A 24,576-nucleotide genomic window follows, 5' to 3' on the forward strand; every position below is an offset into this window, starting at 1 on the left:
CTCTCTCTCTCTCTGTCTCTGTCTCTGTCTCTGTCTCTCTCTCTCTCTCTCTCTCTCTCCTCTCTCTCTCTCTCTCTCTCCTCTCTCTTCTCTCTCTCTCTCTCTCTCTCTCTCTCTCTCTCTCTCTCTCTCTCTCTCTCTGTCTTTCAAAAGTGAATTCATGGTGATTCATAAGTCCTCACATTTTATGATTATAAGGCTCGAATGAAGAGGAGATGGAGCAATTGGGTTTCCCTCGAGTGCCTGGGTATCAGTTGCGCCCTTCACGCAGTACGCGTCAATGATGGAGAGCGTGACCAGCTGAGTCACTGTTGAGTATATAGGTGGGGAGATAGGCAGCTTGTACTGATTTCTCTGGGCAGCTCCCTGGCTCATTTTTGGCCAGACACGGTTACGGAAAGGACCGGTAAGCACGGTACTGCCGTCGTCAGTATCCGCTCTCTCTCACTGTTATAATATTATGAAGAATTATTTCGACCAGTGTATGAGTCGGTCTCTGGGTAGGGGCGATGGGTTTCTTTTATTTTACACAGTTATTCATTCATATAGAAGCGTCGTGGGTTATGCTCTTGGGCTGCAATCCGTCTCACGTAACCAGTACCTTATATGTCACCTCTAGATAAATCTTTTGGAGCGACGCTGGGAATGAGTGACAACATTCTATAGGCTTCCAGATTCTTGCCTTACTTTTCACATTTATCGCTTTAGCGATAATACTAATAATTTTCTCCTTCTTAGTCCTAATAATTTTCTCCAGACTATATCACGTCATTGTTATTTCTCTGTGTTCTCACAGCAACTCTTCACCTGTCTACCATGTATCTACAGGTTAATCACCTGCTGTTTAGTGTAGACACATTCACTCATCTACCTACTAACCTGACTCCTGGAACTACCACACAACAAACATTTCCAGTTTGGCAGCAGGATGCTGCTCCTGGAAACTTTCCTTATTAAGATTACTCAATAGCTCGGTCGATAGTGCTTATAGGCTTCACACGTGTGAGGCCTATAAGCGGTATCGACCGCTTCCATGGTTCGGTTCGAGTCTCCTGGAGCCCAGGTAAATGGAATACCACACAACACCTCACTCCGTCTACCTCACATGTGCCGAATGTCTTAATTAAACACTATAACAATATACAATATCAACACTTGAAATAAGTAGAGACAAATCATGTAGACTAAAGCAAAAATTAAAAACCGCCAGCATGAACTATAAATAAAAATGCAAGGCCTAGTGTACATCATACAGTGTACAATTGAACAGCCGAAAGGTTATTATTTAGCAGAGGCCGCAGCTCCCTGATATACAAGAATTCCCTTATTCTCAAATCCAACTGATCATTCATACAAGTTTCCTGAATTTTAAAATCGGATTCAAGCAGAGAATGATTCAACTCATGACAATGATTTCCAATATCCGAGAATGCTGGTTTGGATATGATTTTTCTCTTTTTACTTATTTCAAGTGTGGATATTGTATATTGTTATAAGTGTTTAATTAAGACGTACAATACATTTTTGGTGTTTAGTTTTGTCTGATATTTATGTTTTTTTTATAAGGTTTTGGCAAGTATTTTTCAATTGTTTTATATTTTTATTGTGTTTTATATACATTTTTTGTAAGGGTGTAGTCATTATTATAAGTGTTGTATTAGCGTTGATTATCAATGTGTTAATTATTAAGTTCCACTTCGTTTGATCACTTTACGTAAGTTTAACACTGTGTTTTGTTTTATTAGTTATTTTTTATTATTATTTGATGGAATTAGCTTTTATTATCCATGTGATAGTCATAAAGTTTTATTCGTTTTCATCACTTCAAGTATACTTAAGTGTTTTGTTTTATCACAAACACTTAAGTATCGATGCTATCTCTGTTCTTCTGATAGGTAATTTTGTTCAGTAAGCGTTCTTTCTTGGCTACCTGTTTTATTGCGACTTCTGTTGTTTTTCTTTTAGACCTGACGATGAATACGAGAAGTATTCGAAACGTCATGCTTTTTAAAGTAAAGAATCTGAAACAAGATGTTTGGTATTCATTTTGAAATTATGATTCCCGAAGGGAACATCTATCATAAATCGGAGAAGCCTCGGAGAAGAAAGTAAAGAGTACTCAGAGAAGACCTTGTGAATCCTCACTGAACACTGTGATATTTTCTTCTCCTACCACCCCTTTTTTTTTTGTGTGTGTGTATATATATCTTGAGGTTATCTTGAGATGATTTCGGGGCTTTTTAGTGTCCCCGCGGCCCGGTCCTCGACCAGGCCTCCACCCCAGGAAGCAGCCCGTGACAGCTGACTAACATCCAGGTACCTATTTTACTGCTAGGTAACAGGGGCATAGGGTGAAAGAAACTCTGCCCATTGTTTCTCGCCGGCGCCTGGGATCGAACCCAAGACCACAGGATCACAAGTCCAGCGTGCTGTCCGCTCGGCCGACCGGCTCCCTATCTAACTTTATTTTAAATATATATATTTTATATTTATCTAACTTTATTTTAAAATTTCATTACACAAAAAGGGTTACAACATTGGTTACATGCAGGGTAGGAGCATGCTTGCAAGCATGCCCTACATGCTTGTAGAGGCCTGACCGCTGAGTGGACAGCGCTTCAGATTCGTAGTCCTGGGTTCCGGGTTCGATCCCCGGTGGAGGCAGAAACAAATGGGCAGTTTCTTTCACCTTGATGCCCCTGTTACCTTGCAGTAAATAGGTACCTGGGAGTTAGACAGCTGCTACGGGCTGTTGCTGGGGGTGTATAACAAAAAGGAGGCCTGGTCGAAGACCGGGCCGCGGAGATGTTAAGCCCCGAAATCATCTCAAGATAACTCCAAGATTCCACTTGTCAGGAGGGTGCAAAGCTACTTGTCACAAGTTGTAGAGTTCCTCCAGCTCTCTCTCTCTCTCTCTCTCTCTCTCTCTCTCTCTCTCTATATATATATATATATATATATATTAATATATATATATATAGATATATATATATATATATATAATATATATATATATATATATAATATATATAATATGTCGTACCTAGTAGCCAGAACGCACTTCTCGGCCTACTATGCAAGGCCCGATTTGCCTAATAAGCCAAGTTTTCCTGAATTTATATATTTTCTCTATTTTTTTTCTTATGAAATGATAAAGCTACCCATTTCATTATGTATGAGGTCAATTTTTTTTATTGGAGTTAAAATTAACGTAGATATATGACCGAACCTAACCAACCCTACCTAACCTAACCTAACCTATCTTTATAGGATAGGTTAGGTTAGGTAACCGAAAAAGTTAGGTTAGGTTAGGTTAGGTAGGTTAGGTAGTCGAAAAGCAATTAATTCATGAAAACTTGGCTTATTAGGCAAATCGGGCCTTGCATAATAGGCTGAGAAGTGCGTTCTGGCTACTAGGTACGACATATATATATATATATATATATATTATATATATATATATATATATATATATATATATATATATATATATATATATATATATACATATATATATATATATATATAAACTGAAAACTCACACCCCAGAAGTGACTCGAACCCATACTGCCAGAAGCACTTTGCAATTGGTGCACAGGACCCCTTAACCTCTCGACCATCACGACCGGAGAAAAGATGATGGTAGTCGAGCTAATTCCCCATCATCCCGCCGGCCTGTTTGTCCGGGTGGCTGAGGAGGTGGGAAGCAGGAGGCTCATTGGTGGGGCTGGAGAGGGGGGGTGAGAGGTCCGGCACCTCCCGGCTTTTTTTTGGGGGGGGGGGAGTAAAGAGGATGAAGAGGCACTGATAAAGGAAAGTCTAGAAGTGGGAAATACAGTGAGAGTTATGAAAGCAGCGGGCTGTCCGCCTTGCTGACACATGTGTGGCAGCTAAGCTAAGCTGGCTCCCTCTTGTCAGGGAGCTGTGAGTGTGTGAGAGGTTCATCACAAGTGTTTCATCATATATGGATGTTTATAGAGATACTGTGTAGCATTGTGTTGAATTATTGTTAATGACTGGATGGCTATAGGGAAATTGATGGGTCTCTACCACACCGTGATTGTTTGGGATCGATGCGTGTCCGTTGCGCATTGTGTTAATCATATTGCTGCTTATCTGCTGAATGGTTTGGGGAGCTTGGCTGAGAGCATGAAACATTATATGTTCGTAGACGTCCCTCGTTTTAGCACCGGGAATGTTGTGTTGGAATTTTATTTGCTGAGTTCGTATACGCTCTTGGAAGGTTTTGCGGTTACCCGTGTGGGTCGTGTTTGTCAAGAACACTTCGATCTTGATTGGGATTTCTTCTGAGTCTTGGGACTCTGTATGCAGCACTGTCTGTGGGTGTGAGGTAGGCATTGATGCTAACCTCTCGGCTTGGGGTGGGGACAGTACACACTTGGGTAGGAGAAAGGGGTGACACTTACACACTGGTATAATGTCGTGGTATATCACAGCACAATATATCCGCCACCAAGATAACATTAATAAAACAAAAGACTAAAACCAGTGCGCTAAAACCGAATTCAGTGGAAAAGAAATGGGAGAAAAGGAGCAAACCCCACATCTGTTTAAAACGCTGATCCAAATATCACAGAAACGCGAATAACCGAACTCAGTTATAGGTTCACTATAGCCCGTGCTACATGAAAATTTCTGTTTTAAGTAGCTAAATCTCTAACAACAACAACTGCACAATATCATACACATGTTATCTGGCTCACTGTGAGGTCGACGCATTTAAAACAAGATAGCTGCTTCCCGAGAGCTGATGTATCTCTTTATCAAGGATATTCCCATAAGCACTCGTCTGGCACAGGCACCCCCCCCCGTCGTCTGGCACAGGCACCCCCCCCGTCGTCTGGCACAGGCATCCCCCCCGTCGTCTGGCACAGGCACCCCACCATGTCGACTGACACAGGCACCCCCCCCCGTCGTCTGGCACAGGCACCCCCCCCCGTCGTCTGGCACAGGCACCACCCCCACGTCGTCTGACACAGCACCCCCCCCCCGTCGTCTGGCACAGGCACCCCCCCGTCGTCTGGCACAGGCAACCCCCCCCCCGTCGTCTGACACAGGCACCCCCCCCGTCGTCTGGCACAGGCACGCCCCCCCGTCGTCTGGCACAGGCACCCCCCCCCCGTCGTCTGGCACAGGCACCCCCCCGGTCATCTGGCACAGGCACCCCCCCCCGTCGTCTGGCACAGGCACCCCCCCCGTCGTCTGGCACAGGCACCCCCCCCGTCGTCTGGCACAGGCACCCCCCCCCCGTCGTCTGGCACAGGCACTCCCCCCCCGTCGTCTGGCACAGGCACTCCCCCCCGTCGTCTGGCACAGGCACCCCCCCCCGTCGTCTGGCACAGGCACACCCCCCGTCGTCTGGCACAGGCACTCCCCCCCGTCGTCTGGCACAGGCACTCCCCCCCGTCGTCTGGCACAGGCACCCCCCCCCATCGTCTGGCACAGGCACCCCCCCCCGTCGTCTGGCACAGGCACCCCCCCCCCGTCGTCTGGCACAGGCACCCCCCCGTCGTCTGGCACAGGCACCCCCCCCCCCCCGTCGTCTGGCACAGGCACCCCCCCCCCTCGTCTAACACAGGCACCCCCCCCCCCGTCGTCTGGCACAGGAACCCCCCCCCGTCGTCTGGCACAGGCACCTTCCCCGTCGTCTGGCACAGGCACTCCCCCCCAGTCGTCTGGCACAGGCACTCCCCCCGTCGTCTGACACAGGCACCCCCCCCCGTCGTCTGACACAGGCACCCCCCCCCCGTCGTCTGGCACAGGCACCACCCCCCGTCGTCTGACAAAGGCACCCCCCCCGTCGTCTGACACAGGCACCCCCCCCGTCGTCTGACACAGGCACCCCCCCCCCGTCGTCTGACACAGGCACCTCCCCCGTCGTCTGGCACAGGCACCCCCCCGTCGTCTGCCACAGGCACCCCCCCGTCGTCTGACACAGGCACCCCCCCCCCGTCGTCTTGCACAGGCACCCCCCCCGTCGTCTGACACAGGCACCCCCCCCCCGTCGTCTGGCACAGGCACCCCCCCCCGTCGTCTGACACAGGCCACCCCCCCCGTCGTCTGACACAGGCACTCCCCCCCGTCGTCTACCACAGGCACCCCCCGTCGTCTGGCACAGGCACCCCCTTCCCCGTCGTCTGGCACGGGTACCCCCCCCGGCGTCTGGCACAGGCACCCCCCCCGTCGTCTGACACAGGCACCCCCCTCCGTCGTCTGGCACAGGCACCCCCCCCCCGTCGTCTGACACAGGCACCCCCCCGTCGTCTGGCACAGGCACCACCCCCCGTCGTCTGACACAGGCAGCCCCCCCGTCGTCTGACACAGGCACCCCCCCTGTCGTCTGACACAGGCACCCCCCGTCGTCTAACACCGGCACCCCCCCCGTCGTCGGCACAGGCACCCCCCTCCGTCGTCTGGCACAGGCACTCCCCCCGTCGTCTGACACAGGCACCCCCCCGTCGTCTGGCACAGGCACCCCCCCCCTCGTCGTCTGACACAGGCACCCCCCGTCGTCTGACACAGGCACACCCCCCGTCGTCTGATATAGGCACCCCCCCCCGTCGTCTGACACAGGCACCCCCCCCCGTCGTCTGGCCCAGGCACCACCCCCCGTCGTCTGGCACAGGCAACCCCCCCCCGTCGTCTGGCACAGGCACCCCCCCCCGTCGTCTGGCACAGGCACCCCCCTCATCGTCTGGCACAGGCACCCCCCCCGTCGTCTGGCACAGGCACCCCCCCCCACCGTCGTCTGGCACAGGCACCCCCTCCCCGTCGTCTGGCACAGGCACCCCCCCCTGTCGTCTGGCACAGGCACCCCCCCCCGTCGTCTGACACAGGCACCCCCCCCCGTCGTCTGGCACAGGCACCCCCCCCCCCCGTCGTCTGGCACAGGCACCTCCCCCTGTCGTTTGACACAGGCACCCCCCCCCGTCGTCTGACACAGGCCACCCCCCCCCCCGTCGTCTGGCACAGGCACTCCCCCCCGTCGTCAGGCACAGGCACCCCCCCCCGTCGTCTGGCACATTGCACCCCCTCCCCCGTCGTCTGGCACGGGCACCCCCCCCGTCGTCCTGAACAAGGCACCCCCGCCCCCGTCGTCTGACACAGGCACCCCCCGACCGTCGTCCTTGCACAGGCAGCACCCCCAAACCGTCGTCATGACAACAGGCACCCCCCCCGTCGTCCTTGGCACACCGGCACCCCACCCCCCGTCGTCTGACAACAGGCCACTCCCCCCCCTCCCAGTCGTCTGGCAGCAGGCACTACCCCCCCGGTCGTCTGGCAACACGGCACCACCCCCCCGTCGTCTGTCACAGGCAAACCCACCCCGTTCGTCTGGCAACAGGGCACACCCCCGTCGTCTGGCACAAGGGCACGGCCTCCCCCGTCGTCTGGCACAGGCACCCCCCGCCACCGTCGGCTTAGGCACAGGCACAACCTCCCCCGTCGTCTGGCACGGGCGACCCCCCCCGGCGTCTGGCAAAGGCACCACCCCCCCGTCGTCTGACAACAGGAACCACCCCCACCGTCGTCTGGCACAGGCACCGCACCCCCCGATCGGTCCTGGCACAGGCACCCGCACCCATGTCGACTGGACACAGGCAGCCCCCCCCCGTCGTCCTGGCACGGCACCCCCCCGTCGTCTGGCACAGGCACCCCCCCCCGTCGTCTGACACAGGCACCCCCCCCCGTCGTCTGGCACAGGCACCCCCCCGTCGTCGTCTGGCACAGGCACCCCCCCCCCCGTCGTCTGACACAGGCACCCCCCCCCGTCGACTTGCACAGGGCACCCCCCCCGTCGTCTGACACAGGCACCCCGCCACCGTCGTCTGGCACAGGCAACGCCCCCCCCCCCGTCGTCTGACGCAGGCCACCCCCCCCCCCCGTCGTCTGGCACAGGCACTCCCCCCCGTCGTCTGGCACAGGCACCCCCCCCCCGTCGTCTGGCACAGGCACCCCCCCCCCGTCGTCTGGCCTTGGCACCCCCCCGTCGTCTGGCACGGCACTCCCCCCGTCGTCTGGCACAGGCACCCCCCCCCCTCGTCTGGCACAGGCACCCTCCCCCGTCGTACTGGCACGGGCACCCCCCCCCCGGCGTCTGGCACAGGCACCCCCCCGTCGTCTGGACACAGGCACCCCCCCCGTCGTCTGGCACAGGCACTCCCCCCGTCGTCTGGCACAGGCACCCCCCGTCGTCTGGCACAGGCACCCCCCCCCGTCGTCTGACACAGGCACCCCCCCCGTCGTCTGGCACAGGCACCCCCCCACCGTCGTCTGGCACAGGCACCCCCTCCCCGTCGTCTGGCACAGGCACCCCCCTGTCGTCTGGCACAGGCACCCCCCCCCCCCGTCGTCTGACACAGGCACCCCCCCCGTCGTCTGGCACAGGCACCCCCCCCGTCGTCTGGCACAGGCACCTCCCCCTGTCGTTTGACACAGGCACCCCCCCCGTCGTCTGACACAGGCCACCCCCCCCCCCGTCGTCTGGCACAGGCACTCCCCCCCGTCGTCTGGCACAGGCACCCCCCCCCGTCGTCTGGCACATTGCACCCCCTCCCCCGTCGTCTGGCACAGGCACCCCCCCCGGCGTCTGGCACAGGCACCCCCCCCCGTCGTCTGACACAGGCACCCCATCCGTCGTCTGGCACAGGCACCCCCCCGTCGTCTGACACAGGCACCCCCCCCGTCGTCTGGCACAGGCACCCCTCCCGTCGTCTGGCACAGGCACTCCCCCCCGTCGTCTGGCACAGGCAACCCCCCCCCCCGTCGTCTGACACAGGCACACCCCCCCTTCGTCTGACACAGGCACCCCCCCGTCGTCTGGCACAGGCACTCCCCCCGTCGTCTGGCACAGGCACCCCCCCGTCGTCTGGCACAGGCACCCCCCCCCCGTCGTCTGGCACAGGCACCCCCCCCCGTCGTCTGAAACAGGCACACCCCCGTCGTCTGACACAGGCACCCCCTCCCCGTCGTCTGGCACAGGCACCCTCCCCGTCGTCTGGCACAGGCACCCCCCCGTCGTCTGGCACAGGCACTCCCCCCGTCGTCTGGCACAGGCACCCCCCCCCCAACGTCTGACACAGGCACCCCCCCCGTCGTCTGACACAGGCACCCCCCCCGTCGTCTGGCACAGGCACCCCCCCCGTCGTCTGGCACAGGCACTCCCCCCGTCGTCTGACACAGGCACCCCCCCCGTCGTCTGACACAGGCACCCCCCCCGTCGTCTGACACAGGCCACCCCCCCCGTCGTCTGGCACAGGCACTCCCCCCGTCGTCTGGCACAGGCACCCCCCCCCCGTCGTCTGGCACACGCACCCCCTCCCCCGTCGTCTGGCACGGGCACCCCCCCCCCGGCGTCTGGCACAGGCACCCCCCCCCGTCGTCTGACACAGGCACCCCATCCGTCGTCTGGCACAGGCACCCCCCGTCGTCTGACACAGGCACCCCCCCCCATCGTCTGGCACAGGCACCCCCCCCGTCGTTTGGCACAGGCACTCCCCCCCGTCGTCTGGCACAGGCAACCCCCCCCCGTCGTCTGACACAGGCACCCCCCCCGTCGTCTGACACAGGCACCCCCCCCCGTCGTCTGGCACAGGCAACCCCCCCCCCGTCGTCTGCACAGGCACACCCCCCCCCGTCGTCTGGCACAGGCACCCCCCCCCCGTCGTCTGACACAGGCACCCCCCCCCCCGTCGTCTGCACAGGCAACTCCCCCCCCGTCGTCTGGCACAGGCAACCCCCCCGTCGTCTGCACAGGCACCCCCCCCCGTCGTCTGGCACAGGCACCTCCCCCCCGTCGTCTGGCACAGGCAACCCCCCCCCCCGTCGTCTGCACAGGCACCCCCCCCCCGTCGTCTGGCACAGGCACCACCCCCCTCCCCTCCGTCGTCTGGCACAGGCACCCCCCCCGTCGTCTGCACAGGCACCCCCCCCCCGTCGTCTGGCACAGGCACCCCCCCCCCCGTCGTCTGCACAGGCACCCCCCCGTCGTCTGGCACAGGCACCCCCCCCGTCGTCTGAGCACAGGCAACCCCCCCCCCGGCGTCTGGCACAGGCACCCCCCCCCCGTCGTCTGACACAGGCACCCCCCCCGTCGTCTGGCACAGGCAACCCCCCCCCGTCGTCTGGCACAGGCACCCTCCCCCCGTCGTCTGGCACAGGCACCCCCCCCGTCGTCTGGCACAGGCACTCCCCCCGTCGTCTGGCACAGGCACCCCCCCCCCCGTCGTCTGACACAGGCACCCCCCCCGTCGTCTGGCACAGGCACCCCCCCCCGTCGTCTGGCACAGGCACCCCCCCCCGTCGTCTGACACAGGCACCCTCCCCGTCGTCTGACACAGGCACCCCCCCCCGTCTTCTGACACAGGCACCCCCCCCCCGTCGTCTGACACAGGCACCCCCCCCCGTCGTCTGACACAGGCACCCCCCCCGTCGTCTGGCACAGGCACCCCCCCCCCCGTCGTCTGACACAGGCACCCCCCCGTCGTCTTGCACAGGCACCCCCCCGTCGTCTGACACAGGCACCCCCCCCCGTCGTCTGACACAGGCACCTCCCCCCGTCGTCTGACACAGGCACTCCCCCCGTCGTCTGGCACAGGCACCCCCCCTTCGTCTGACACAGGCACCACCCCGTCGTCTGGCACAGGCACTCCCCCCGTCGTCTGGCACAGGCACCCCCCCCCGTCGTCTGGCACAGGCACCCCCCCTTCGTCTGACACAGGCACTCCCCGTCGTCTGGCACAGGCACTCCCCCCCGTCGTCTGGCACAGGCACCCCCCTTCCCGTCGTCTGGCACAGGCACCCCCCTCCCGTCGTCTGACACAGGCACTCCCCCCCGTCGTCTGGCACAGGCACCCCCCCTCGTCGTCTGGCACAGGCACCCCCCCCGTCGTCTGGCACAGGCACCCCCCTCCCGTCGTCTGACACAGGCACTCCCCCCCGTCGTCGGCACAGGCACCCCCCCCCCGTCGTCTGGCACAGGCACCCCCCCCTTCGTCTGACACAGGCACCCCCCCCCCGTCGTCTGGCACAGGCACCCCCCGTCGTCTGGCACAGGCACCCCCCCCGTCGTCTGGCACAGGCACCCCCCCCTTCGTCTGACACAGGCACCCCCCCGTCGTCTGGCACAGGCACTCCCCCCGTCGTCTGGCACAGGCACCCCCCCCCCTCGTCTGCACAGCCCCCCCCCCCCGTCGTCTGCACAGGCACTCCACCCCGTCGTCTGGCACAGGCAACCCCCCCCCCGTCGTCTGGCACGGCACCCCCCCCCGTCGTCTGGCACAGGCACCCCCCCCCCCCGTCTTCTGCACAGGCACCCCCCCTTTCTGGCACAGGCACCCCCCCCCGTCGTCTGGCACAGGCAACTCCCCCCCCGTCGTCTGGCACAGGCACCCCCCCCCCCGTCGTCTGGCACAGGCACCCCCCCCCGTCGTCTGCACAGGACCCTCCCCCCCCCGTCGGCACAGGCACCCCCCCCCTGTCGTCTGGCACAGGCAACCCGCCCCCCCCCCCGTCGTCTGGCACAGGCAACCCCCCCCCCCGTCGTCTGGCACAGTCACCCCCCCCCCCATCGTCTGGCACAGGCAACCCCCCCCCGTCGTTCTGCACAGGCACCCTCCCCCCTGTCGTCTGGCACAGGCAACCCCCCTTGTCTGGCACAGGCCACCCCCTTCCCCCCTTGTCTGGCACAGGGTCACCCCCTCCCTCTATTATAACTGTGGGAGCCCCTCAGAGTCTCGTAGTTGCCCTCACTGCAGAACCGACTTCCCGCCACTCTGGGACCAGGGGTGACGCCTGGGATATTCACACTGCAAACTGTTGAGTCTGGGTCGGTGTGGTCACGATGTCTCTGGGTAATTTTTTATTTTGTTATTTTTGCCTTTTTTCTACTACAAACGTGGCCACACATTTACAATGCTTACCAGCATATATACATTTTAAATATAATATGATATAATTATTTTAGATATTATTATTAGATATTAGAATAATATAATATAATTATTTAAATATAATATAAAATACATTCTAAATATATAAAAAAAAGTTTCAAAAACTGTTGGCATTCTTTCTAAGATTTGATACTACGTACCTCGCCCTGCCCTGGTGACACTTACTCTTTCATCTATCCTTATCTCAACTGTGGTATTTGTGCTTGGGGTTCTACTACCCAAAATCATTTACGTCCTCTAATTACTCAACACAAAGCTGCTATTAGGACAATATCTAACTCTGGCCCCAGACATCACTCGGTACCCTTACTCAAATCTCTGAATATGTTAGATATTAAGTCACTGCACATTCTCTCATGTGTATTATATATATAAAAAACACTGAACTGTAATGTCAATCTTGACCTTAAAAGCTTCCTAGAAGGTTGTAACAGATCCCATGAGCACCACACCAGAAACACATACCTATTTGATATTCCAAGAGTACGACTTAATCATACTAGAAATGCTTTACAAATCAAGGGACCCAGAATGTGGAATGACCTTCCCAATTATGTTAAAGACAGTACCTCTCTCAACCAGTTTAAGATAAAAGCTAAGTATTACCTAATTTACTCCCTGTAACCTACCTTACCCCTAAATGTCAACCCATGTCTACTAGTTTAAACAATGCTGTTTGTTGTCCAAATTGTATTTTTGATATTTTTTCTGCCATGTTACCCCCCCCCCCCCCTTTTTTTTATCTTATTTTTTTTTATTTTCTCAACACAATTTATACTTTAATCTCAATGAGTATTAAGTTTTAGTCTTAGTGTTTTTCCTGCCCGAAACGCTTTGCGTAATAGTGGCTTTAGGCATTGTATGTACTAGCTCTATCTATAAATCCATCAACTTTTGTATCTTACCCTGTATGTATGTACTTTATCTGAATAAATATTTGTATTAGGATTTGTTTGTATTTGTATTTCCTTCTGTTCTTTATGGACAGGGTTAGAGATCTGTTAAACATATATTTCAGGGATTTATTGAACAATCAACCACATAAGGTGATTGTAGTTCTTTTATAATGGTAATATAACCTATAAACATAAATACACAGATTTACGTCTGTCCAATATATAAACAGTGTTTGAGGTGTCTTTTTACATAGCGTCATTAATGTGCGTTTACAAAGTGGAAATGCAATTCTGACCAGTTTCCACATACCCTGTATACAAATACACACACATATACATATATACACATATACCTACACATATCCACATGTATATACATACACGTATGTCTCTTCTACTTTGCCAAGGTACGATAGCTTCTATAGAAACTAGTATGATACGACACACTTAACCACTGAAGGTGATTAAGGTGCTTTTACAAGCACAGGTTATAGGTACATACATTGTATAACAAATGTATTACATAGTCAATCTTTGGTATAAGTCCAATATATCATCAAGTGTTAAAGTATTCATATAGTATATATAGAGATCAGCATACCTCAGCCAAGGAACGAAAGTCAGTCAATATGGGACATTCTACGATATTATGTTCAAGGGAGTGCATGTTTTCTCTTTCACAAAGTTGACACATTGTGTATTCGACATTTGGATTTTGAGAAACCGTTTCAAAACATCTTCTACAGAACTGACGGTTCTGTAGAAGAAGATGGAAAATGTACCGGATGTGCATGCAATATATTTAAACAGTCTTCTCTCGTACTTGGGCATGGAATATTGTCAAGATGTTGAAAGTTTGTGCATTATTATTTTGTAAATTGCATAATTGTTCATCAGTGATTGGTTACACCAAATTCTAAATAACCTAACTGTATAATAATAATATTATTTATCCAAAGAAATAAAAATTTTTAATGTGTACAAATCTATTGAATAAAAGTTCTAAAAGAGGTCTTCGCGACCCATTTAAGACACACGAGCAAGGTAAAAAATAGACACAATTACTACAAATAAAAAAGCGAGTCAGATCTGCGTCAGTTCTTGACATGTCTCAAAAGAAAACATTTTCCATTTACAGAAAGCGGTGCATAAGCAACATGTCTTCGCTTCTTTATGTAGTAGGAAGAAGCATGTCAACAGCGAGGGTGTGGCGTCCGGTGTACCCCATCTTGCAGCGCCTCAATCAACAACGGGCCACACCTCGTCTCAGGCCTTTTTCCTCAGTTATGCCAATACAGAGCTCCCACCGCCAGCCCCAATTGTAAGATATATGCTTTATTGCCACATCAATAATTAATAATATTAGGCATATAAATGTCTTATGTAAGCCTATAAAATTTAGTTTTTTAAAAGTAACTTTTAACTTTTTCCCGTCCCCCCTTTGTCCCCCCCCCTCCCCATCTATTTTTCCCCTTCTTCCCATTGTCTCAGAAGATATATTACTGGGAAGAACTGAAACAACTACATGGGTCTTTTATCCCTACTTCATTCTTCCCCCTTTCTCACACCACTTTGGTGCCTTCATCCTCCCCCTCTCTCACCTCTATTTTTTCTGGTCTCAATAAACATACTTGAACTTGTACTTGATATGGATTGTTGCAACGTTGCAAGTTGAAATGGTGCAAGACGAATGTTGCAAGATAATGATGATGAAGACGTTTGTTGCTAAAAATACCAAGATGAATATTGCAAGATGTTGCAAGTCGACGATGAGCAAGATGAATGTAGGAATAAAATATTCAAGAAAGAATTGGTAAGGTGTATGAGATGTTAAAAAAACAAGAACAACACTATCAACAACAACAACAACAACATCAACAGCATCAACAACAACATCTTGCAACATGTTGCAAGACGATAGTTAGCATGATAAATGTAGCAAAAAATGATGCAAGATGAAATTGGTGTATGAGATGGAAGAAAGCAAAATTGATACAACAGCATCAACAACAACATTAACAACACCAACATGAATGTTACAAAATGTAAAGGTATATCAAGATGGAGTGGACGAGTATCAAAATGTATCGGGGGGAAAATATTTAAAGGATCGTTCAGAGATGAAGGGTAGTATGAGATGCAAGGAAATTAGATAGATAATGGAAGTGATTGAGTGATAGAAACAGGGAAGTCAAAATAGAGTGAGCAAGTATCAAAATGATCGTTTAGAGGAGAAGGGGTGTATGAGATACAGGGAAAACAACGGAGAAGGGAAAATATATAGTCTACAAGTTTCTAAAATAAGAAAGGAGATAGAGATAAAATAAAAAAAAACAGACTTACCTTTGCATCCAGTTAGGTAAGATTATGTTTTCTTTCTTCTATCCAGACAGGTTTCTTTATGTTGTATATCTTGATTTTTGTCACTATCAACAGATAACATTATTTTCAACACACACTGACTGGGGTTGTGGGGTAATATCAGTAACACTCATGTTACTGTTACCTCTTGCTCGCGGACAAAGGTAAGTTTTTTTTCGATTTTATCTCTGACTCCTTTTATTCTTTTGTTATTTTACATACTTGTAGACTATATATTTTCACTTCTTCCTGGTTTTCCCTGTATCTCATACACCACTTCTCCTCTGAACGATCATTTTGATACTTGTCCACTCTATTTTGACTTCCCTGTTTCTATCACTCAGTTCTATTATCTATCTAATTTCCCTGCATCTCATATTACCCTTCTTCAATGAACGATCCTTTTGATATTTTACCCAAATACATTTTGATATTTGTCCATTCTATTTTGATATACCTTTTTATTTTGTAACATTCATGTTGATGTTGTTAATGTTGTTGTTGATGCTGTTGTTGCTGTATCAATTTTACTTTCTTCCATCTCATACATCTAACCAATTTCATCTTGCTCACTATCGTCTTGCAACATATTGCAAGTTGTTGTTGTTGATGTTTTTGTTGTTGTTGATAGTGTTGTTTTGTTTTCTTACATCTCATACACCTTACCAATTCCATCTTGCATTGTTTTTCCTACATTTATCTTGCTCATCATCGACTTACAACATCATGCAATATTCATCTAGGTATTTTTTGCAACAACCGTCATCATCATCATTATCTTGCACCAATTCAAATTGCAACTTTGCAAGCATCCATATCTTGTGCGACTGAGCCATTCCTGCAACTTGCATTGCAATGTTACAGGATCGCTCGTGCAGTGGCTCAGTCGCACTTTTCCCTACTCGCAATAACCTTGTTACTGTGGTATTTGGGTCAAAGTTTTATGTGGAGGTGGGGTTTCCTCCTTTTCTCCCGTTTATTTTCCGCTTCTGTTTTTGCGCACTGGTTTTAATCTTGTTTTAGTATCATTATCTTGGTAACGGATATAGATGGACACTGTTCACTAGTGTATCCCATTCTTCAACTGCTTTTCTAATCATTGAAGTCGCTGTGGAATTTACATCTAATGCAGCTGCAGTTGTTTGGATTAATGTTGAGTTTAATGCACAAGGCTTTAGTTGCTTAACATTCCAGAAAGTAGTGCAATAGTGGCGCCTCTGCATCTGTTCCATAGATATTACACTCTTTAACTATTGGGTTTATTTCCTCTGAGCAGCATTTGTAACCAAGTCTGAGTTTGTGTATGGCTACTGCAATGTCTCTCTGGATATCTTTTTGCCAGGCTTGAAAGAGGCTTTTACCCAGTGGCTTGTTTGTACCACATCACACCTTTTAGAATAACCGGCCGTTTAGCAACAAGACATCCAAAATAACCCGAGTAAGTTTAATGCCTTTAAACAGATGATCCCTTTCATGGAGATTAGCTGAAGATATGTTAACCTTACAGGAGTTACAATGTCTATTTTCCACAGCGTGGAGAGATACCAACGGGAGCTTGTCCCCTCAGACTGTGAATCACACGTGTCTACGACGCTACCACGATGAGGCTAGGAATTGACTGATATCGGGAGAATATCAGACGCACTTCTAATAATCTGCTCGATAACAAAGCCTTATTAAACTGAATCTATGATACTGTAGTTAGTTTACTTTATAACAATTATTTACTTATAATTTTTTCCATTGAATTTATACAAATATATTTAATTTACAAGTTAGATTTAGTATTATTAAGTCTAATCCCCAAATTTTGTGGAAGTGGAAACATCCGATAAGTTATTAAATATTATTACAGTCCGCTCATACAGTCCACTCATACAGTTCATTTAATTATCTAATAACAATATTAAATACTTGTTAGAAAATTCCCACAGGAGCCTACTAACAAAACAGACTGAATGATGGTTGTGGAAAGATGGTTTCTTTTGCCAGCCCAGGGCTGGCGGCTCACCATACCAGGAGCACACACTTCCGTGTATCCACAATAATCGTATAATCCGAACCCGCTCCCACACAACCTGTTGACACCGAGTGGTCGCCATCGATTTTAATGAACATTTGATTTTATTTCAAGAAGAAAAAGTGTAAAAAATCTTGACCTTTGTGTTCTGCTGAAAGTTTAAACAATTACTCTCATTGTGGAACGATATTTGATTTCAAAGTTTCTCCCTCATAATATAATGCCTCAAATTTATTATTATTTTTCCTCAGGAATGAAGAGCAAGAGGTGAAGCTGCTTTTCCCAGCGGATAACAGGGTAGAGGACATGATGGCCATGAACAGCCACGGCACTTGGGCTCAGGGCGGATATTTTATCTTGCACTTAGATCAACCATTAGATGAACAACAGTATTTTAAAGCTGTTACTCATCTGTGTAAGTAAGTACAGAGCCCAACTTTCTTTTGTATAAAACAAACATTAACAAATGCAGTTTTTGAATTATTAGATGAACTAACTCTAGCAAAGACTTCACATTGCTAAAATATATATATAATATTTATGCTTCATTAATGTAATGTTTTATGGTTCGTCAACGTCATGTTTAATGGTTCGTCAACGTCATGTTTAATGGTTCGTCAACGTCATGTTTAATGGTTCGTCAACGTCATGTTTAATGGTTCGTCAACGTCATGTTTAATGGTTCGTCAACGTCGTGTTTCATGGTTCTTCACCGTCGTGTTTAATGGTTCGTCAACGTCGTGTTTCATGGTTCTTCACCGTCGTGTTTAATGGTTCGTCAACGTCGTGTTTCATGGTTCATCAACGTCGTGTTTCATGGTTCTTCACCGTCGTGTTTAATGGTTCGTCAACGTCGTGTTTCATGGTTCTTCACCGTCGTGTTTAATGGTTCGTCAACGTCGTGTTTCATGGTTCTTCACCGTCGTGTTTAATGGTTCGTCAACGTCGTGTTTCATGGTTCATCAACGTCGTGTTTCATGGTTCTTCACCGTCGTGTTTAATGGTTCGTCAACGTCGTGTTTCATGGTTCTTCACCGTCGTGTTTAATGGTTCGTCAACGTCGTGTTCCATGGTTCTTCACCGTCGTGTTCCATGGTTCTTCACCGTCGTGTTTCATGGTTCTTCACCGTCGTGTTTCATGGTTCCTCATCGTCGTGTTTCACAGTTCATCAACGTCGTGTTCCATGGTTCATCATCGTCGTGTTCCATGGTTCATCATCGTCGTGTTTCATGGTTCATCAACGTCGTGTTTCATTGTTCATCATCGTCGTGTTCCATGGTTCATCATCGTCGTGTTCCATGGTTCATCAACGTCGTGTTTCATGGTTCATCAACGTCATGTTTCATGGTTCATCATCGTCGTGTTTCATGGTTCATCAACGTCGTGTTTCATGGTTCATCATCGTCGTGTTCCATGGTTCATCATCGTCGTGTTCCATGGTTCATCAACGTCGTGTTTCATGGTTCATCAACGTCATGTTTCATGGTTCATCATCGTCGTGTTTCATGGTTCATCAACGTCGTGTTCCATGGTTCACCAACGTCGTGTTTCATGGTTCATCATCGTCGAGTTTCATGGTTCATCAACGTCGTGTTTCATAGTTCATCAACGTCTTGTTTCATGGTTCATCAACGTCGTGTTTCATGGTTCATCATCGTCGTGTTTCATGGTTCATCCACGTCGTGTTTCATGGTTCATCAACGTCGTGTTTCATGGTTCCTCAACGTCATGTTTCATGTTGTGTTCCATGGTTCATCATCGTCGTGTTTCATGGTTCATCAACGTCGTGTTTCATGGTTCATCAACGTCGTGTTTCATGGTTCATCAACGTCGTGTTTCATAGTTCATCAACGTCATGTTTCATGTTTCATGTTGTGTTCCATGGTTCATCATCGTCGTGTTCCATGGTTCATCATCGTCGTGTTTCATAGTTCATCAACGTCGTGTTTCATAGTTCATCAACGTCGTGTTTCATGGTTCATCAACGTCATGTTTCATGTTGTGTTCCATGGTTCATCATCGTCGTGTTCCATGGTTCATCAACGTCGTGTTTCATGGTTCATCAACGTCGTGTTTCATGGTTCATCAACGTCGTGTTTCATGGTTCATCAACGTCATGTTTCATGTTGTGTTCCATGGTTCATCATCGTCGTGTTCCATGATTCATCATCGTCGTGTTCCATGGTTCATCATCGTCGTGTTCCATGGTTCATCATCGTCGTGTTCCATGGTTCATCAACGTCGTGGTTCAAGTTTCGTCAACGTCATACCTGTGAGAACACGTCAACACTGTTCCTCTTCTATGCGCAGCTGTGCCAAAATAAAAGAAGTAGAATCTAAATAAATAAAAATGTAAATGTTCGTTTGTTCAGAATCGCAAATCTCCGAAAGTTCTTCACCGATTGCTTTGAAAACCTGCATCTGAGCAGGTTTTTATATACATAATATGTATATTTCACATCTGTGTTGGGAAATTTTTTTTTTTTAAAAACTGTATTTTCATGTGAAGGAAATCTTCGAAACCTCTTTACCGATTACTTTGAAATTTTGACACAACGTTGCATTCGAATAGGCGCGTGTTTTTATATACCTACTATATACATGCTTCACTTGTGACTGGAAAAAACATTCTTTTTTGAAAAACAGCGCCATCTGTTGGACGTAAGAGCAACACACGCTGTAATCTCCGAAAGTTCTTCACCGATAGTAAGGAGATAAGCTTGTATAATGTAGGTTGGGATGGGTCTTTTCCTGGTTTAAGATAGGAAGAATAATACTGGTCTGCCAATGTGAGGGAATATTTCCGTGAGTCCAGCATAAGTAGTAATAGTTTAGAAGAGTGTTATGTGCAGTCGATGGAAGATATTTGATTAGTTCATATGGAATTCCATCCTCTCCAGTTGCATTGACGGGTTGTAGATGGCGGGTTGCATTGACAGTTGCATTGTCAAGAGGTAGGCGGGTTGTAGCTGGCATAAGGTGTACATGTTGTCGACGCCGAGCATGGGCAGCGGTATGGCACGGTCATTTTCTTGTCTGAGGGAGAGTTCTTGGGCATGAAGGAAGGGTGTTGAGAGGGTAACTTTGAGGCATTCAGAAAGAACATTTGCATGCTCCTGAGGTGTTTGACAGAACAAGCCTTTGATCATCAGGGAAAACGAAAAGAATATTGGTCGACCTTTAATGCTTTTAAATGAAGCCCAGACTTTTGAATATGGCGTGGTGGGTATGAGGTTGTCACAAAATTTTGCCCATGAGGCTAGGTTTACTGACAATATGGTTTTTGTGGCTGCTGCTGTGGCCCGCCGGAGATTGACTCAGTTCTGTAGGGAGGGTTGACGTCTTTGTTTTTTATATGGCTCGTCAGGGAGACGGACAATATCAGCCCATTTTTTTATCTAGTTACTAAATGTTCCACTTGGGGAGCGTTAAGGGATGGGTTGGTGGCTGAAAGTTAGTAAATTTTATACTGAGGGGGTATGTGGTCACTACCCATATCTGGTCCAGTATGAAACTGTAGTTCATGTTGAAAGTGCGCCAAGCCAAAGCAGATGTCAAGTGAGGCTTCATAATTGGTTCTGTAATGAAAGTAGGTTACAAGATAGGGCGGCGAAAAAAGAATATATATGGTGCCGTGTCTTAAGTAGTTATATAGATCGGTGCCTGCAGTATTTTGGGTACCTCTACTCCATGTGGGGTGGTTAGCATTGAGATCACCTGTAACAATGATCGGGCGTCGTAATTGGTTAAGATAGAATTCCAGTTCATTTAAGTTTATTGTGCCACCAGGGTTGTATATACCCAGAAAGGATATGTGTGTATCATTGTAAGGTATAAGGCATACTAAAATTTCTAGTTTACCGTTCACAAAATGTGTAAGTGTTACAGATTTACATGTCATATTACTTCGTGTTAGGAGGAAAATACCACCCCCAATACGGTTGGGTCTGTCCAGTCTCTGCATCGGAAAGTTTTTATATATAGGATTTTGTTTAGGGGTGAGCCAGGATTCGGTTATGAAAGCTAAGTCCGGTTTGGATGAGTAAAGGAATTGTTTAAGTTCTGTGAGGGATGTTTTAATGCTTTTTGCGTTCCAAGTCATGAATGTTAGGGGAGCCATTTAGGATGTTTGGGTTATGGATACGTCTGTTTTCCATGGCATGCCAGTAGTAAGTAGTAGGTGTTGGATACCTGGATGTGGATAAGGGCCGTTTCTTACTCTTTGTATTGGTGGCTGGGGTTTGTGGCAAGTCAGCCTGGGGAATGATTTTGGTAAGGCGTGCTAAGGAGTTATTTAGGAGTTTTTCCATCATCAGTTCAAACGATTTGTGTCCAGCAATGGTGGCTTTGTTTGGGCGGATGACAGTGTCTGCAGCTGTTGATGGGATGTCTGTTGGGTCAGCCTCAGGGGTGGGTTGTGTTACTTGTGTAACGAAATTAATTTGAAGTCTGTCCAGCGTCTTTTCTAGTGCATTTTCGATGTGAGTGACAAGTGTTTCAACAGGATCAGGACTCAGTTGTGCATTTAGTGGAAGATGATTGGACTCTGGAGGGGAGGGGGGGTGCGGGATTGTCGTTGACAGACATATCAGGCACACGTAAAGGTTGTGGTTGAGTGTGAGATAGAGGTTGATGATGGGCTGAGTTAGGTTATTTCAATGCACTACTGTATTGCAGGTTGGTGGTAGGGAGAATGTGCTTTTTTGCTGCTACTGCTATGCATGAAGGACATTGTTTAAATTTAATGTCATGATCGCCACCACAGTTTGAGCAGGTGAGTATATCTGATGTACAGTTTTGTGTGTAGTCGGAACCAGAGCATTTCCCACATTTAATGTCGTTGGTGCAGCCTTTCCAGGTATGGTTAAAACCTATACATCTAAAGCTCTGAGTGGGACGTGGTACATACACCTCTAGTTTATGAAGGAAGTCGTTTAACCAAATCCTATCAGGGGGAATGTAGTCTTGAATGGTAAGCAGAGCAGTGCTTGTATCACTGAGTTCTCCGTTTGTTCTTCGCATAAATTGTTTTAATCCAAAGATTGGAATGCCATCTGCCTGAAGTTGTGCCTTGATGTCGTCTGCACTAACGTCTACAACATGTCAGATTACATATTTCGCTAATCTGTTTCTAGTGGTTTGTAGCACTTGACTTCGTATCCACAGATGTCAGTAATGTGTGAAAGCTCTAGTTTCTCGCTGGTCCACTGCGATCAGGTTTCTTTGCTTATAGGGTCTGATATCGTACTCATTGATCCCAAATATCTTGGGAATGGCCTTATATAAGATACTTTGTGCCCTGCTATTTCTGAAAACACTCCCATCTTCCCCATCAAAGATAAATGATGAAAGTTTGCAAATCAGAAGAACACGTCCTACCTTGATTGAGCGGTGGATGTTGATACTGAGGCCGCATGGTGCCGGCATGGTCTCTGAATACCTCTGTATGATGGCGGCGCTTCACCTCTAATCTGTTTGCCTTGCTGTGATGTTTGCCATCCAGAAACTCTGCATCTCGATCCTACTCTAAGACCGGGTGACGTTCATGATCTAAATGTGTGGCTTTCAACAGTGGTTTCCCAACATCCTCAAAGGTTTACTAGTCGTAGTAAATTGTTTTTATATACCTACTATGTACATGCCACACCTGTGACAGGTAACAAATTTTTTTTTTTAACAGTACCATCCGTTGGACGTAAGAGCAACACACGCTGTAATCTCCGAAAGTTCTTCACCGATTGCTTTGAAATTTTGACACAAAGTTCCACTCGAATACACGCATGTTTTATGTACCTACAATATATATGGCACACCTGTGTCAGGTAAAATCAATTTTTTTTTTAAACAGCGCCATCTGTTGCACGTAAAAGCAACACACGCTATACAAAATATGTTACGATTCTATTTCAATGTTTTCATTTTCATTGGTAAATTGAATGATCATAGATTTCGATGTTCTTCAGTTTGATTTAACTATTCTGTGTGACATTGTGTTGGAATTGAGATGCGTTGTTTACCATACTGTTCATTTCGTGAGTATAGTTTATTTATCGTTTTCTTTATTGTTTTTCATTTAATTTTTTTATTTGTTTTTCTAATATTTCAGTGATGGGAACATTAGATCATATGACATTCCCAATTTTCTGATGGGAACATCAGATCAATTGGGAATGCATCGGACGAGGGAGTGGAGATGTTGGGGAGGACGAGGGGACGGGAGTTCGAGATGGTGGGGAGGACGAGGGGACAGTGGAGTGGGGGATAGTATAGAGGACAAAGGGACGCGGCCGGGGGGGGGGGTAGTGGGGAGGACGAGGGGACAGGGGTGTCAGGAATGGTTGGGAGGACGAGGGGACGGGGAATGGAGAAATGGTGGGGAGGACTGTGAGACAGGGAAGGTTACTGTGGCTCAGCAACGCATATGCATTGCTGAGCCACAGCAACACGTGGCCGGGTACAGCTAGTAAATAAATAAATAAATAAATAAATAAATAAATAAATAAATAAATAAATAAAGTCTCGGGCAGCTAGTTCTTGACACACAGTGTACTCCCCTTCATATAGATTAAGGCAGCTGCACAAAAGCAGATGAACCTAAACGTGTAAATAGAAAAAAGGCTCAATAAATGCGTCAAACCTTGAGATCGAGAAGCAGCTGCCTTTACCAATAAGGTATAACCACCCTCATTACTAACCATAGAGATTCATAGGTGATTTATATAAGTAATTGTTGAACTATCATATTAATTAGCAGGTCGTGGCTCATCTAATATTTTGATGTAGCAGAAGACACAAGTCGCTTGTCCGCTCTGGTGAAACCGACAAGGCTCGCCATCTGCTTGCTTGTGTTTTAACACTCTCTTCATGATGCATTGTCTTAGTTCCTCTGGAGCGTTTCTCCAAGCACCGTGATGGGATTTCAGGAGTTCTGATATGAGCACTATTGATGGCTTTAAGGAAAGCTAACTCTAGCACAATGACCAGGTATCAGAGGTCTCCTTGTAATGCACTTAAATTAACATGAAGTGTCTTATAAGTTGGTAAATAGGGTTTGTTTTGGCTATGGAATGTGAAAACATTTTTGCAAATTAACTTCTAATGGGCGTCTACCATATTTCTTATTTATTTGACAAAATTTGTTTATTTTATAAATATTTTCAATTAGTAAAATACTCCCTAACAACATATAAGCGACGAAGTAGCAGTGAAACACGGCAGGAAAAGGATTAACCAAGTTGAATGGTTTTCAGTAAGGTTCAGCTGTTGAGGACCTGTTTCCGCCCCCGTGACAAAGAGTGGTGGCTGTGTGAGATGCCAATACCTTCC

General features: G+C 49.0%; 1 protein-coding gene across 1 annotated transcript in view; it reads left to right on the plus strand.

The window, feature by feature from the left end:
- Positions 1-323: 323 nt before the first annotated feature.
- LOC123749172 (uncharacterized) overlaps positions 324-24,576 on the plus strand; it is a 40,493-nt gene continuing 16,240 nt past the window's right edge. The window contains exons 1-4 of the mRNA XM_069307970.1: positions 324-406; positions 14,007-14,189; positions 17,501-17,668; positions 24,501-24,576. The exon at positions 24,501-24,576 is cut by the window's right edge and continues 12 nt beyond it. Coding sequence (XP_069164071.1) covers positions 14,026-14,189; positions 17,501-17,668; positions 24,501-24,576 — 408 coding nt within the window. The 5' untranslated portion in view covers positions 324-406; positions 14,007-14,025. The remainder of the gene's footprint in view (positions 407-14,006; positions 14,190-17,500; positions 17,669-24,500) is intronic.

This window comes from Procambarus clarkii, chromosome 61, assembly GCF_040958095.1.
Source record: "Procambarus clarkii isolate CNS0578487 chromosome 61, FALCON_Pclarkii_2.0, whole genome shotgun sequence".
Taxonomy (NCBI): domain Eukaryota; kingdom Metazoa; phylum Arthropoda; class Malacostraca; order Decapoda; family Cambaridae; genus Procambarus; species Procambarus clarkii.